Source organism: Zosterops lateralis (genome assembly GCF_965231275.1).
Source record: "Zosterops lateralis genome assembly, chromosome: 1".
Classification (NCBI taxonomy): Eukaryota; Metazoa; Chordata; class Aves; order Passeriformes; family Zosteropidae; genus Zosterops; species Zosterops lateralis.
In genome coordinates, this window is record NC_139762.1 from 66,935,247 (window position 1) to 66,951,146 (window position 15,900).

Below are 15,900 nucleotides of genomic sequence, written 5' to 3' on the forward strand. Positions count from 1 at the left end.
TCTCAGGGTCACATGAGCAGGATGACTAAGATGATACTGCATAAGAATTCCCCTGGTTTCTTTCCTTTTTTTTTTTTTTTTTTTTTTTTTTTTTTCTTTTCTTTTTTAATTTTTGTTTGTTTTTGGGTTTTGGGGTTTTTTTGGCAGGGTGGGTTTTTTTTTTTTTTTGTTTTTTTTTTTTTTTTTTTTTTTTTTTGGACAAATGGACAGAAAAATTCCCAGCCTCACACTGTAATGCAGAGCATGATTTCAGGAGGGCAACTATTCCATGAGAACAGCAGCAAGTGACTATTTTCCTACTTTACATTGAAGAAGAGACTTCTGTAGTAATAGGCAAATGCAGAACTCAAGTGCCTTTTTCCTTTTTCTCTTGTGGATGGTGTTGGAACAGTGTCTGTGGGAAGTAACTCAGGGGGAGGGCAGGCATGTGTCCTGCTGAACTGACATGCAGCTCCTGCTGGTCACATCCCAGTCTTTACCACATCTCTAAAAGGGGCTGATGTATTTTCCTAATGCCAGTGGGATTTGCATATTGATCGTATAAGCTTTCTGGAGGTCTCAAAACAGGGCAGCCTACAGCTTCAATGCCAAAACCTGAACGTGGGCAGGTTTTGACTGGCTGGCTCAAGGCTAGAACGAGCAGCCAAAGCATCCTGAAGGAGGCAAATGCAAGATGCAGCTGCTTGCTCCTGGCTCTGGGTCCCGCTGAATTATGAACAACAAAACCAGGAGCTTCTGCTTTGCATGCAGATAACCTGATCAGCACCACTTCAGCTCTTGGATAGAAATAATCCCTCAGCATGCGTGGGAATCCCTCACCTCTTAATTCTGGGGAGAAAAAAGTATACTGTAGCTGCACCTTGAGTTTCCATGCCTCCTGATGTGCTTCAGGTCCCAAAGTAAAAAGGCCTGTCTGGCTTGGAGGCCTGGCCTAAAGGAAGGTATGGAACAAAAGGGTGCATTTGCAGCCCCTGAGCAGGGTTCAGGGTTAAGCCTCTGCCTTAGAACAGTGGCAGCACAAGTACTGCTGGCTTTCAGTCAAGAGAGGTTTATGCCAGGTAGGTCTGATTAGAAGGAGCAGCATGTCCAGAGGGGGAGCAGCAAGCAATTTCACTGAGGCCTGGTTGGGAAAGTCCCAGCATCTAAATCAAGATTAATTCTTGAGCACAGAATCCAGTGTATGCATAAACACCCTCCTCCTCCCTCACGTCTGTGGAAACACGGTGGGGAGGCCAATGAATCCGGGCATTATCAGTCCAGAGAGATCATCTGACAGTATCAAGTTCAGGTTCTGGCTTCATATCCCACATATGATTATAAGTTTCTCCACTTTACCACTAGATGTACCCTACACTCTACTGTATTGCACATGATTATTCCTCATCTCTCTCTTGATTTCTAGGCAGTTTGATATCAAAACCAAATGGAAAATCCTCATACATCTGATGCTTATCTGAAGACAAGGAAGCCACATATCCAATCATTCCAATCAAAGACAAAGAATAAAAATCAGTGCTTTCCATCCTTCACCTTATTTACAATACACTTTGTTTTTTCCCCTTACAACAGAAAGAATTACTCAAGTTTCCAAGCTAGTCTGGGAAGGACTGAGCTGGTCAGTACAATTTAGCTGATTCAATTGCTTTATGTCTTTCACTGTTTTGTGTCTCAAGATATTTCACTTATATTGCTCCTCCCATATAACAGTAAACAAACTCCAAAGAATCATAAAACCCCTTTTCAATACTTAGAAAACCAAAAGTTTATCCTTCAGAACATGACCAAACATCTCTGTTTAGAAAAAAAAATATTAGTCTGCTTTGTTAAGGATTCAACTTAGTGCCATGGTAGCAGAACAAATAGGAGTGCAGGATGCATCCAAGACAGGTTGAAATTTGGACCACGATATACTTCAGCCCGCATGAAATGGAAAATGTCTCATAAAGAAAGAGAAGACAGCCTTTAAAATTACACCCCTTTCAGATATTTTTATGCCACATTATCTTTGTCACTGTTTTTGTTTCATTCTTCTTAAAAAATGATACTTTAGCCCAAGTTGTCTGGAAATGTAGGAAAAAACAGGGAGTTCTCTTCAAAGCTCCTGCCATTTGTTGCATACAGGAAGTAAATCCTAAACAAAGAGAAAGTGAAGCAGCAGTATTTTTAGGAACAATTGTTTAATGCCCTGCTGCTAAGTCCCTCCTTAAGAGTCTTGTGAATATGACTGACACTTAAGTCAAAAACGAGGTAACATTATGCCCTTGGGTTAAAGAGTTTAGTGACTTGTTTGTAAAAACATGTAGAGAATCTGTATTGACGATGTATTTCCAGTGTTAATTACAAACATTACCCACTTAAAGAGAGCAATCAGCCCTTGCCAGTTGTAATCACAGGAACCAAAAGATGTAGGTAATTTTGGAAATCAGACATGACCTGTACTAGGACAAGTTTCTGTTTGTCTTCTTTTTTTGGCTTAATATTTGTATCCTCAAAAAAACCCAAAAATGACCCAAAAAGCCCTCAGACATGCACACATACTTTGCAGCAAGTCATGAGACAAATACCAAAATCCCAATCACATGGGAAACTCCCTTTTACAACTGGGTAGCAATCTCAAAACAAATTCCAAGCACCCCCATATACTCTAGTGGTAACCAGTGTTTGACCTTCGTATGGGACAAATCAAATGAAGCTGAGCAGCAGGAGGTCTCTATGGCTATGCTGGTAGGAAAACCATTGCAGTGCATGCAGGTAAAGGGCAGGGTGGGGCGAACAGCTCCCAGGAAGGATCAGATTGGGATGCCTTGACTCATTTCAGCCGCATGTCTGCAAGCAGGCCCAGCAAGAGATCCCCCTGCTGGCACTCCCCGTGGCAGCCAGGCACTGCCATCCTGCTGGCACACCTCATTATCCTCAAGTAGTCTCCAGTGCTTGTTCACACTGTCTACCAAGGCTAAGGTGGCCCTGGGGAGTCTCCCCACACAGCAGTGTGGGTGTAGCTGTCCCCTCGGCATCCCCCCGGTGCCACAGACATGCCCTCAGCATCCTCCCCGGCTCAGAGCGGCTGCCGCACCGCCTGGCTCCTGGAGCAGGGAGATTCTCTTGGCAGACAGCATCATTGGCATGACAGAAGTGCCATTATGCAGATCCACCAAGACTGGCTGGCTGTGCTAAGGCTGAAAAAGCCATCAGTGATTAACTTCAAACGACAGATTTCAAATCTCTTTTCAGTGCTACCGGGACAGTCTGCAGAGTTAGCCAGTGCCCCACAGCTGCCAATACATGATACCTAAGGATACATGATACACACACATGCACACAGAGCAGTCTATACTTTTATCCTAGAGAAAAATTTTGCTTTGCTGTGAATAAAGGCAAGTTGTAAGCATGAGTGAGAGGAAAGATAATGATCTACAAATCCAACGAGGGGGGGGTACCACTTCTGAATAATTATGCTGTATTCACATTTAAGCAACTACTTGCTACACAGACTCAGCAAGTTCAAACAGGCTGAAATTGATACAACTGCATTCCCAGCTTGGCTCAAAGTTACTCCTATTCCCTAACAGCAACCTTGTCAGAACACCTCAAAGGCAAAAAAGGGAGACAAATATTTGCCTGATGATGCTGTGACAGGGAAGTGATTCAAACCATGCCCCCGAAGCAGAACTTCCCAAAGGACTGCAGAAGAAAGCAGTTTGCATCAACCATGGTGTAAGGGAGGGCAAAAGAGGAGGAAATGCAGTGCGAGCTTCCCAGTACCACTACACCAAGCTGTCACACACAGTTTACATTACGTTCAGAGCAGACCTAAATAAACAATGCCAAGTACTGCAAGGAGACCTCCAAGCTGTAAGAAACTTTTATATGGGACAAGATCCTCTATTAAACAAGATCCTTCTCAGGCCACCATACTTCCTTAAGCTTGGAGAAAAAAGTGTATTAACAGCAGTAAAATTAAGCAGAAGTAATATTTTTTAAAGTGTGCCAAAAATCTGGCCTGGGTCATTCTGAACTGTTTCCTTCAATCTTTTTGGAGATTTGTGGTTTTCAGGCATGTCCATTATAGTTATGATGCTATATAACCTTATTCAGTTACTTCACTGCTGATTTTTCAGGGAACTTTGTTTAAAGAAAACAAGTGTTATTAGAAGGTAAGGATAATTAAGGCCATTTAAAATTTTAATAACAGGGGGGGAAATGAGAGAGAAGGAAAGAGAAAATTAGAGAAAGCATATCACAACAGGGAAAAGATTTCTCCTAAAGAGCAAACACAGTCGAAGAAGTTCTAGGTATGTCCTGCCACCCCTCCAGAACCACACCCCTTTCTTAACCAAGCAAACATAAGCCCCAACTACTTCCCAGAACTAGGCAAAGCCCTTTTGCTGTTGGTTCCCTCTCACACGGCACTGTTGAGCAATCCTGATGGCACAGCACAGAACAACTTGCTGCGTCACACAGCACAAGAAGGAAAAAACAGACGGCCACAGCACTGCTGGGGACGCTGTGCAGATGGAGCCGAGTATCTCTCCCCGACACACACACACACAAACGCACACACACAGATGCACGCACACAAGGAAGCTGCACGAGATAAGGGAAGCACATCTTCCTTGAAAGCAGGGTCTACACATTAGCCCGGTATCAGCAGCCAGCAAGCATCTCAAGGGGCAAGGAAGTAAAAGGTTATCACTGCACACACACAAACTGCAAACTTCCCAGCGCTGAGGAAGGCATCCCAGCAAAAGCGGTTTCATGTGCTCAGCCCATTTCCTCTCCTGTTCCTGAACATGTGGTCCTCCTTCCTTACAGGATTCCCTTGCTGAGGAGAGAAGCACTAGGAAGAAACTTCACATCTTGTTATATGTGTTTAGTCAAACTGGAAACTAAAGTCCCTGCATGACCTGTGCTACTTTACAGGAGTCTGGGAACTTTAGCCTTCAAGTGGAATTAATTCAGTCCATGAACAATTGTTGCCTTACTCTCTCCCCGCTCTGTCTGAAACAGTCAAAAAAACTACCACTGAAGTGTCTAGCTGTAAACAATTAGCCACGCAGAAGTTGTACAACTTCTCTGTTTCAAGATATCTTTCCACATGAGTCAGCACTGGAGAGCTGACTCTGAGGATTTACAAAAAAAAAATCACTGAGAGTGTTTAGCAAGCTTCAGCTAAAAGACCAGCCTTAAGAACTTGGCATATCTATCGATACTCTCACAAAACAGACAGCAGCATTTGCATACTGTGTGCTTTTTAGCAGTTGTATAATGACACTACTACTTTGAAGACTGTGTCTTTGCCTAAGTTGTGTACATCGTGCATATGAACATCATGGCTCAACAACCTGAGTGAAAGCATCTGGCTAAGTCCAAATGACAAGATTCCCCTCTCTTTTAACAGCTACAGAAGCTTCCCCCAATGCTGTCAATCTAATGTTATGGAATAGCCTATTTTTAAAAGAGGGGATGAAAGAAAGAGGAAAAAACTTGCTGACCCCGAGAGCAGAGGGGTATGTTCTGCCGTTTGCTGGTTCCAGCATGCTGAACTAGAACAGGTTGAGCAGGTTACATATTGAGGAGAAAAAACGTAAAGCTGGAAGACATACATTAAAGGTGGAATGACAGCAACCACAAATGTAGCTTGTGATAGACTTTTTCCTCATTCTCGTGGGTACTTTGCCCAGGAATCTTTTCAGAGGATAGGAGGACAGGGAATACATTTTCATAAGAGAAGCGATGCAGGTATTTCTGATGTGCATGCACAACAGGCTGAACAAAGATTACCTTAACATACAAACTCTCTCAGCAAACTTTCTCACCACCAGCATTTTCTACACACAATCAGCCAACCAAAGTACAAGCTTCAAGACAAACCACCAGCCAAAAAGCGAACAAAACAACACGTTATTTGTTAACCTTGAGAGCTAACATGTCCACAAGAATCACATGTCAGGTTTACGGCAGAGGACTAAAAGCACCTCAACCCCTCACAAAGATCACCTGGATTTTCTAGTGCTTGCTAAGTTAAGGCTTGTGTTTATTTTGTAGCTCTTCAAGGTGAGAAGGGGAGGAAACATCCCTGAGAATACTAGACCTTCAGAGGAGGTGATATTCCTGAAAGGGTACTTATGTGGAAAGATCAAGGTCTTGCACTGCCATGTGCTCTCAGACTAGAGTCTAATCTGTCAAGTGGCTTGTGCTTATTTGAACTGTGACACGGGTAACAAAGCAGCACTAAGCTACACTCAATAAGCTCTGTTATAGGGGAGATTTATGTTACTGCCCGTGAGGAGGGCGGCATTACCCTGCTACATCAGACCACCTTCCCCCCAACACAAATTACACCAGAAACCTAAACTCATTAAGAGTGTCCCCTTTTTTCTGCCTTGCAGAAAACCAACACATAAGAACCCACAACCTTACAATGCACAAGATTAGGCTTTGCTATTTCTTAAAGGCAACACAGAGAAAATCTAGGACTGAAAAGCACACTGAAGTCTTATGTTTAGGTACTGAGGAGCTCTGGAGATGCAAGTATAATGTTCCTCATTGTGTACGCTTAGGTCCTCAAGAACAATGGGGCTAATTAAGGTCTGCATATAAATCTTAACTCTGCACTTCCTTGCTTCACTTGATTCTAATCAGATCTCAGCATTCATGTTTTTGTGTTAACTTCCTTTGCTGCTCTTTAATGATAACTGAAGGGGGATACTGTTCAAGCCTACAAGCAGCATGTAACAACACATCTGAAATCATGGAATCTCCTTTCAGCTCTGAGGCCTCACAGAGGTTCTGTGGCACAGGAGGTCATCCAGAGTCTTTTACTGCTGAAGATACTGGTGGAAGGGTTTTTTTTGAGCACCCTATTTGTGAGCCATGTGAATTAAATAATAGTTTATAGATAGTCTTTCCAGAAGTAAATCTACTCAGCAACAGTGAGACAGACAAAAGTTTCATCCTGGATCAATTAAAAATACTGTAGACTTCTAATTCAAAATCAAAGATACAAAGAAACAAACTCTTACTGCTGTATTGTTGTTGAAAAGGCTTTCTTTATCTCTCTTTCTTTCTTTCTTTCTAATTTAACATTCTTCAAAACATGGGGGTCCTAGCAGAATACCAAACACGTATTCTGGATATTATCTGCTGACAGGAGAGCCCAAAAAGTTTCCCTCCACCTGCTTCCCCATCCTTAATCACAAAATGTACTAGAAAAAAATGTAACAAACATTTTAACTGCAAAGAAAGACAAAACAGCTATCACATCTCACCTGCATCCTACAACTACATTCATCAGTTACTAGAAGCAGAAGTTAGTCCTTTGTGTTCATTATCCCTGCTGAAGAATTAGGGCACTTGCATTTGCTGAAGCTAATCTTTCTAGTATGCTGACAGTCATTAAATCATCCCCCCACATATAAGGAATTGATTTAAAAGCCTGTAGTACAGCCCGGTTCTTAATATCTAAGAGCACTGTTTACCAATTACTACATTGAAATAAAAGCTCCTTAGGAGATGACCAAAGAGACATTTCTATTGTGAAAGACAATGAGAGACAGCCTTTTCACATGTGTGAAGTGTCAATCATTTTCTGTGTGGCGAGCTCCTTGGCTATTTGTTTTTAGCTTCAAGATCTTGTATGTTTTTCAAAGCTACACCAAATTTCGACTTCCAAACCACCAGAAAGCAAACCATGTTGTAATAAGGCAGCTCCTCTCCTCTTTTGGGAAAGAAAAAAAGTCTTCATCACATTCGGCTATGCTCTGCCTCCAAAACTCCCATCTTAAGCAAATGCTGGCCTGCACGTGCTGGACTACAGAGATCCTATTTGTACTTAGAGGCCGGGCATTGTTACTGCGCTGCACCCCACAAAGCACACACAACGTACTGGAAGCAGGCCAATACCATAAATAACATGGGAGCAATTCACAGGTGGAATGCAGGGAGAGGATGGATTCAGCCAGATCTTGAGGACACTCTGCCTATTGGACATTGCAGAGTCACGGGAGGCCTGTGTGCACGCCCGCCCATGACACACAGGCTCTTGTTAAAGGGAGCAGGGAAACCTTTGAAGTGTATACATCTCAACCCCTATGCCTTTATCAGGATCCAACACTCATTTTCTGAGCAGTGCATTACAATCTTCCAGACGTGCACGTTCTCCATGTGCCAGCAAAGATGGCTGGTTAAAACATCAAAATTCACAGATTACCCTCCAGCATGGGCATTTTGTGTCTTTCTCAAGAAACTCAGTCAGCAACACACAGGTGCACACATAAAGTGCTGTTTCAGAAAGACTTGAACATCAGAATAGTACCATACCTTGATTAAAAAGACAGCTGTTTATCTCTCTACAGAATATTAAAATCAGAAATTTGGGAAAACTACCTAGTACTGAAAGTAAGATTGAGAAATGAAAGTGCCTTCTTAATTAAAAGAAGAAATACCTTCTTTGATAGGACTCTTTGTAAGAATGCTTCAAAGCATAGCTTCTGTGATCCAGATCTTCCAATCTGAGTTTCAAAGACTTCTGCATGTGGTTGTTGCATGTGGTGTTTCACATGTGCCAAAAAAAAAAAAAAAAAAAAAAAAAAAAGAAAAAAAAAAAATCCCCAAACTTTGAGACCTGCTCCTGAGATGGTACATAAAGAGCCCACAAGTACCTAAAGCAGGATGTAAACAAAAAGCCATTCTGAATAATTTTGTCATGTATGGGGCAAGGAATGGGAGAAGAGAAAGAAGGTAGATACTTGCTACATTTTAGTTTCAAATGGAACACTCTAGTGAGTTTGCATTATCAGACTTATATGGACAGTCTGGAGAAAACCAGCCATGGACAATGCTCCTTCATTTACCAAACTAGGGAAGCTGTGGCTGAAACACATGTATTATCCCTTTACTCTTTTCAGACTTGCCACAGAGCCTTTAATAGCTTCCCACTGGAAACTGGCAGGAAGGTAATTTCTCGCCTCCCTTTTGGCATTTATACCCCATTAACATTTTCTAGTTGCATGGAGAGCATGTCTTTGGCAGGGAGGAAAATGTGACTTTAAAGTGATAGGCATGGGCTATCCTTAGTCACAGAAATGGAAAAGGAACTGCTGGCAAAGTATCCTCTCCCCAAAGGAAACACATTTTGGAGCAAGTGGAGGCATCGCCCTTTCCACTGAAGGCTGATGCATGTTCTATTTGAATGCAACACAGTAAGTCAAGTAAAATTTTCTTCTCTACCTCAAAGTCCCTTCCTAATGCTCACAAACAGCCACTACAACCACAGCAGCAACCTAACTCCTGTCTGCATTCTGGGGAGAGGCTGTGGTAGAGATGTAGTAAAAGACTTAAACCTCCTACTTGATGTCAGAGTCTAGACCTAAAAGGACTCCTCAGAGTTTGGATTATTCACAGATAAACTCCCTAGGGAGTTACTCTGACAGTACAGATGGAAAACCTTTGGAAAATCTTTAGTAGATGCAATCTTTTGAGTGGAGACAGTACACTGGAAATCCCCAGCTCTTACAGAGCTACAGAAGCTCTTTATACACCCTCTAACCTTCCATATAGTCTATACTCCTGATGGAGATATGAGTATTCAACTTTAATTCACTGTGACTGAGAGAAAGCCACAGGGTCTGTCTCTCTAGCAAAGAAGGGTGAGGATAAGGCATATCCTAAATTGTAGATTTTCTTATGTACTGATCATTACAGTGCCAGTTAAGGAATGTTCAACTCAAAACTACTGTGATCTAACTCTTTCCTCTAGATTCTTAAAAGAGCCTCAAGAAAACAATGTGCCCAAATCCCTAATCAGCTCCTGATTCTAGAAGGTTTGCTATTTCCAAGAAGACTTGCTCTTTCCAATACTGGTCAAAAAGAAAACTCTAAAAAACTCAACATCTCCAGAGCAATTCCTGATGCTGATACCAGGCACTAACAGATCTTCCAGTTGTTGTATCAGATTGCACCAACCCTCCACAAATGGTAGGCAGCAGACAGTCTGACAGCACATCAGGAAGAATGAGAAAATCGGTTTTTTGCTCTGGATATTGAGCACTCTCCAGAGGCCTTTGCTCTCTCCAAATCTGACTGTCCTCACAGAAGGCTCAGGTCACTCCTGAACAGCCTGGCAGCCTGTAAGAGACTTTTCTGAGATACCCTAGGCCCAAGGTTCTCTGTTGAAAATCCTGGCCAAGAGTCCCACTGGTCAGAAAAGGAAGCAGGTTTTAACCTCTTTTCCTTACTAGCACTGCACAAGAGAACCTTCCCCCTCCACCCCAGTCTGCTGTGCCCATTCAACTTAACTTGTTGACGAGGAGCCAAGGAGCACAACAAAAAGAAATTGGACTTAATGTGAGAGGCTATGACTCATTAACAAATGAAGTGTTGCACGTATTGTGGGAGTCAGGAAGGCCAGCATCGATTTCACAAGTGAAGAGTACATGCAACACCCCAGCACAGCTATGCTAAGTCAAGGAAGAGTTGTGCAGGAAACAGTGTTCTCACTCAATCCACAAAAAGTTTGGCTGTTGCACAAAAGTTTTACTGTAATGTAAAAGAGCATCAAGTAAGAGCTCTGCAGGGTTTTTTTCTCCCTTAGTAAAGTGAAGGTGGTGAAAAAACACTTTCGATGGAGATGGTCAGCACTTGAGAGTGTAACAACATTGGTAACAAAAAAGCAACCAAACTTTGTCTCTTTCCGTCCTCTACTCATCTGAACATCTAATGATGTGGCTGCTTTGAGGTTGAAAGATAGAACAGAAATTTAATTCTGTGATAGAACAGCAGTAAGTACTCCAATGGCACAGCATTTCCCTGGACAAAACCATTCCATTGAACTTTTTCCCCTAAAGGGTCTTTTAAAAGTCTGGATTTAAAAATAATATAGACAGTTAAATAAGAACCAGAAAATGGCAGCGAGGAAAAAAAAAGAGGATGGACATGGCATAAGCCTACACATATTTCTCCCAATTCAGATACCAGCAGACCAACTTCTCCCTCACTCCTCTCCTGTAAACTAAGCATATTTGGTGTAAGTGCAGTAAACCTTCATAAGGTCCTGCAGGACCTTCAGAAGTTACACTGATTTTTTCACCTGCACATCACAAGTTTCTGCTACAGCTGTAACTCCTCTCTCTGACCCCATGTTGTGCAGGGGTCCAGGGATACCACCATGCTGGCTACCAGGGCCATAAGAATTATTTTTTTTTTCTGATTTGGACATACATCTGTCATTACTTAGATTCTGTAGCACAAAAATCGAGAACAATAAAAGAACTGCAAATGAAAGAGGAGAAAGATGAACTTGTTGTATCATCTAGCTGGTACAGAAGAACAGACACGGCACCACCACAGACGTGGCCTGCAGGAGTTACACGAGGCAGGACCTGGCAAACAGGTCCTTGCTCTGGAATCCTGAGGCAAGGAGCAGTTTTGAATGAAATGTGAGACACATTCAGCCACAGCACTGACAGTCCCTTGGACATGATGCTACAGCTAAGTCTGAGATGCCTGAAAAAGAAATTTACTTCACACCATCTAAGACCAGAAATACCTGTTCCAGAAGGAGGTCCTGGTGGGCAAAATGAACATATTCCTTTTGAGTATGTCATGGCACCAGATAAAATATTTGATTTTACTTTGCATTTATCCTCATCTGCCTACTTGCACATTCATGCTTTCCTTCAGATCCAGTATTACAGTCACTTAATGCAACAAGAAAAGATTATTCACTGAAAGAGACCAGAAGGCACAGTCTGCCAACCACAACTCTCCTTTAGCAGAACCAGAATATTTCAGTGTGCTCAGGATTTTGCTTGTCATGGGTCTGGGGTCATTTGTTGCAGAGACACCAAGCTCGGTAACAGCCTTCTGCTGCTTTAGGGCAGCTCTGCACAAGAAGGACTTTAACAGAACCAACAGGCACCCATTAGACAAAAAACCTTTTAATATCAAGATTGTCCTTGCATGAACTTAGGTCTTTCTTAGTGTGGTCAGTAAATACAGCACTCCATCCTGGTAATGTCAGGCATCATCTCATTAAGAGAAAAAATTAAAGCCAAACTATTTTCTCATCAGAAGTTTCTAATCTCTATTTTTTTTGAGCAAGCCACTGAGTCTGGCAATTCTGGCTATAAATTTGCTACAAAAGCATGCTAAGAATTTCTGTATGGGGAAAGCTGCATATGCAAAGGTGACTACATCAATCTCTCTGTAGGCCTGGAGTCAAGTTGCAGGGGAAGCCTCCCTTTCCTCCTTCTAGGAGAGCATAACAGATGCTCAGTGAGCAAAAACTCAAACTGCACAAGCAGTCCTTCAGCAAGCCACCAGACATCCACCAAGTGACCATCCCAGAGTTCCACCACTGGAAGTCACCCTTGGATACTGACAGTGGCATCAGCTGCAATTCAGCAGTGGCCCTGCCTTCCACACGTCACACAGAGTAATGACCTGACCTGGCAAACGTGGCTCACAACACCTCTGGTCAGATGAGTCAGACGTGTGATTTAGTCAGTGCCCAAGGCCAGTACCTCTTCATCTTTTTCCCTTCTCATTTTTTATCTATCTTGCCAACTCTCCCCAATTCCAGTCAATTTTAAGTTAAATAAATATGGAATTACAGAACTGCATTCCCTTTCTTTTCACTCAAGTTTGTATAAGTTTAAACTTATATCAAGTTTATACTTATATTAACTTATATTATATATTATTAATAACTTATATTATTATATATTAATAATAACTTATATTATTAACTTATATTAACTTTATTATATTAAACCAAGTTTAACATAAGCAAAATGATACAGAAAAGGTAACGCTGCTAGCAGGCACTGCTCCCATTGTGCAGGACTATGTTATCTTTCCTCCTGTTGTCAAAATCATCCTTTCATTTCACCTATAGCACACTGCTTGGAAAATTATTGGTAATGGGAAACAAGACTACTTCCTTTCCACACAGAACCAGTCCATAACCACACTCCTGCCCTTCTGCTTGTAAGCAATATTATCTTCCCCCACCCGTCTTACAGTTTCTTTGTAGGCTGTAAACTCTTTGATACGGGCACTAAAGCTATGTGGGAATCCATGAAGTCTTAATCAGTTCTGAGATGTTCCACACATGCAAATAAATGAATACTCAATCAAGGGATGAGAGAGGGGAAGGAAAATCTATGTACTTTAATTTGTTTCCCCAGCTGACAACTGTACACATTGCTACATCCCTACAAGGGAAACTACACTTGGAAATTTGGACTGCAGAGAATTTGCCAGATCTATAGTGCAATAAGTTGTCTATAGTGCAAACAAATATTGATGTATGTATTTAAAAACAAGATAAATATACCAAAGAGGCATCTTTGTGATGGCACTTGGATACCTAAGTACATAACACCCACAAAAGCCCAGATGTTCTAACACAGCCACGTGAATCCATGGCTCTGAACCTACAAAATTAGAAGCTCCTATATAGCTTGGCTATACATTTTTATCCCCTGAGAAAAATCCATTTGTCATACTACTACTATTACAAAAAATATATAAAAAAAATAAAAATAAAAAAAAATTAAAAAGGCGCTGTAGCAACTCTTGGTAATACTTAAGAGAAAGCTAGAAAATCTTTCTCAGTTCTGATTTTCTCCCACTACTTCAGCATCCCAGTGGCTGTAGTGTGTGTGTTATGCCACATTTGTACATCACAGATGCTCCACATCTCCTGCCCAAGTGTCTTTAGTCAGCTTGCTAGTCCCTCCAAGGAAACAAAACAGCCCCCAATGCTGTAATCCTTTCCAAATTCCTGGGACATGATCAGCACTCACCTGTGCATGTTTCCATTGGTGGTGAAGGACTGTCCACATACTGAACATTTATAAGGCCTTTCACCTGAGTGCACCAGCATGTGGCGATCAAGGGAGCTCGCTGAGCTCAGAGACTTTCCACAGATGCTGCAGGAATGGTCTGTCCCTCCAGTGTCAGTGTTATGCTGGAGAAAGCAATGATTTTTTTTTTCATTGAACGCCCCTTCTGAAGTGCCAGTAAAATATCAGCAAGAACTATAAACATCTTACATTAAGCAGCTCTAAAGAGCCACTTGGCACAATACCTTATATGAAGGTGTGCCCTGTAGATACCTCTCCTCCCCAGCCCTCCTCCCTCAACTCCAACACCCCCCTCCTCCCCCTCATCTTTAACCCCTTAATGCACCAGCACAAGGAGCTGTTTCATACAGCCTGCAATGCAGCATTTCTGCTGGGTCTGCAGCAAAAGAGGATACAGAGGGACTCAGCAACAACCCCTCAGACAAATGGTACCTTGGGATACTTTAAGCTGTGCAGAGGTGAGGAAAGAGGATGGAATTATGAACTTCACAGCAGAAGACAGACATTTAAAAACAAATACTCTTTAAAGATAGTAATTTTAAGCTTACTGCATAGTAAGACAACAAAACTCAACTGCTTCTGAGTGTACATGCAGACTTCTATGGCCATAAGAATACATTACAAGGTCAAGTTATGGCCATTAGCTACTGTGCTATATGTACCACTCTTTCTTACTTGCATTCAGAGACTTGGAAGATTTCTTCACATTAAAAAAAAAAAAAACAAAAAAAAAAAACCAAACTAAAAACACCAGGCAAGTAAGAAAAGAATAATTATGTAACAGTTACAGAACAGGAGGAAAAACTGAAGTAATAAGTATCTAGTGAAGCCAGTAATCAACCACACCTTAGCATCCAAAGCAGAACCTTCTGCTGGAGAAAAGGGCAAACCTTTTCTTATTAAGTATGCATATATTTCAGGAGAAACAAGAACAGGCCTGTAGCTGACAAAAATGTGCATTATCGAGTTAAAAAGAAAAGAAAAAAAAAAAAAAAAAAAAAGGAAAAAAAAAGGAAAAAAAAAAAGCCTCCCAAAACTGCTATATCCTGTGAAAGACTGAGAGGCTCTGCCACACTGCGCTGATTTCAAAATTATGTCTTCCTGCTTCTTAATTTGCATGACCAGTAAAAAGATCTGTACTCAAACAGGATAATAAAACAGGACTTAGGCCTCATGATGGAAGTGGTTTTCCGGATCCTTAGGATACCTTAAGCTATGCAGAACAGGACACACATCCTTGTTTGAGCCACTGGGTGGGGGCTGGAATGCCAGGCAAGGAAGGGAGCAAAATTACCCACCTCAGGGTTAGGTTTGTGGGGTGTGCTTTTTGAAGAAAATGCAAGGGAAGTCTAAAATAAAAGCAAAACAATGGAAGCATTTCATTGGCTTACACATGGAATTGTTTTTCACCACTGCAAAATGCAACCTGGCAAATGAAAAACTCTTAATAAAAGTAGAAATCGAGAGCTGGTACTCTGCATACCTGACGAATGTGCATAGTTAGCTGGTGCTGTGTAGTGCAAATCTTTTCACACAGAGGACAGGTATAGGAAGACTTCTCTTCTTTTGTTTCCTGTGGACAAAAGAGAACAAAACAATCAGAAGGAATATCAATGTAAAAGGACTAGAAAGCTGTCAGTGATGAGGGTGGCAAAACACAATCCATCCCAAGTACAAAAGACCACTGCTAACAGAATAACTTGCATTTATACATTTATCATCTGACAGATTCCTCAAGCAAGTTTCAGAAACTTGTGACTTTATAAACAGGGGCTATTTCAACTACCACAGAAGTACTGCAGCCGTTTTAACAGCACACAGATACTCAGCAGGAGCAGTTTAGGACAGGAAGTGAAGGCAATTGCAAGGAGCTCTAACTGCCAGGAGGAATTTAGCTGACCAGAAAGTAATTCCTGGAATATCGTCAGAATATATGGGCAAAGATCATTATTCTTCCCAAAGATTTTTAATAGCACAAGTTGTCAGAACTTCAGATTTTCCACCCCATCTTGATGGCACAGCACTATCTTCG

At 41.7% G+C, this 15,900-nt stretch overlaps 1 protein-coding gene across 5 annotated transcripts in view; it reads right to left on the reverse strand.

Annotated features, from left to right (window-relative positions):
- RREB1 (ras responsive element binding protein 1) overlaps nucleotides 1-15,900 on the reverse strand; it is a 122,058-nt gene that overhangs the window by 43,994 nt on the left and 62,164 nt on the right. For all 5 annotated transcript variants that reach the window (XM_083867679.1, XM_083867681.1, XM_083867680.1 and 2 more), the window contains 2 exons: nucleotides 15,352-15,441; nucleotides 13,809-13,972 (listed from right to left, as the gene is read on the reverse strand). In XM_083867679.1, coding sequence (XP_083723805.1) covers nucleotides 13,809-13,972; nucleotides 15,352-15,441 — 254 coding nt within the window. The remainder of the gene's footprint in view (nucleotides 1-13,808; nucleotides 13,973-15,351; nucleotides 15,442-15,900) is intronic.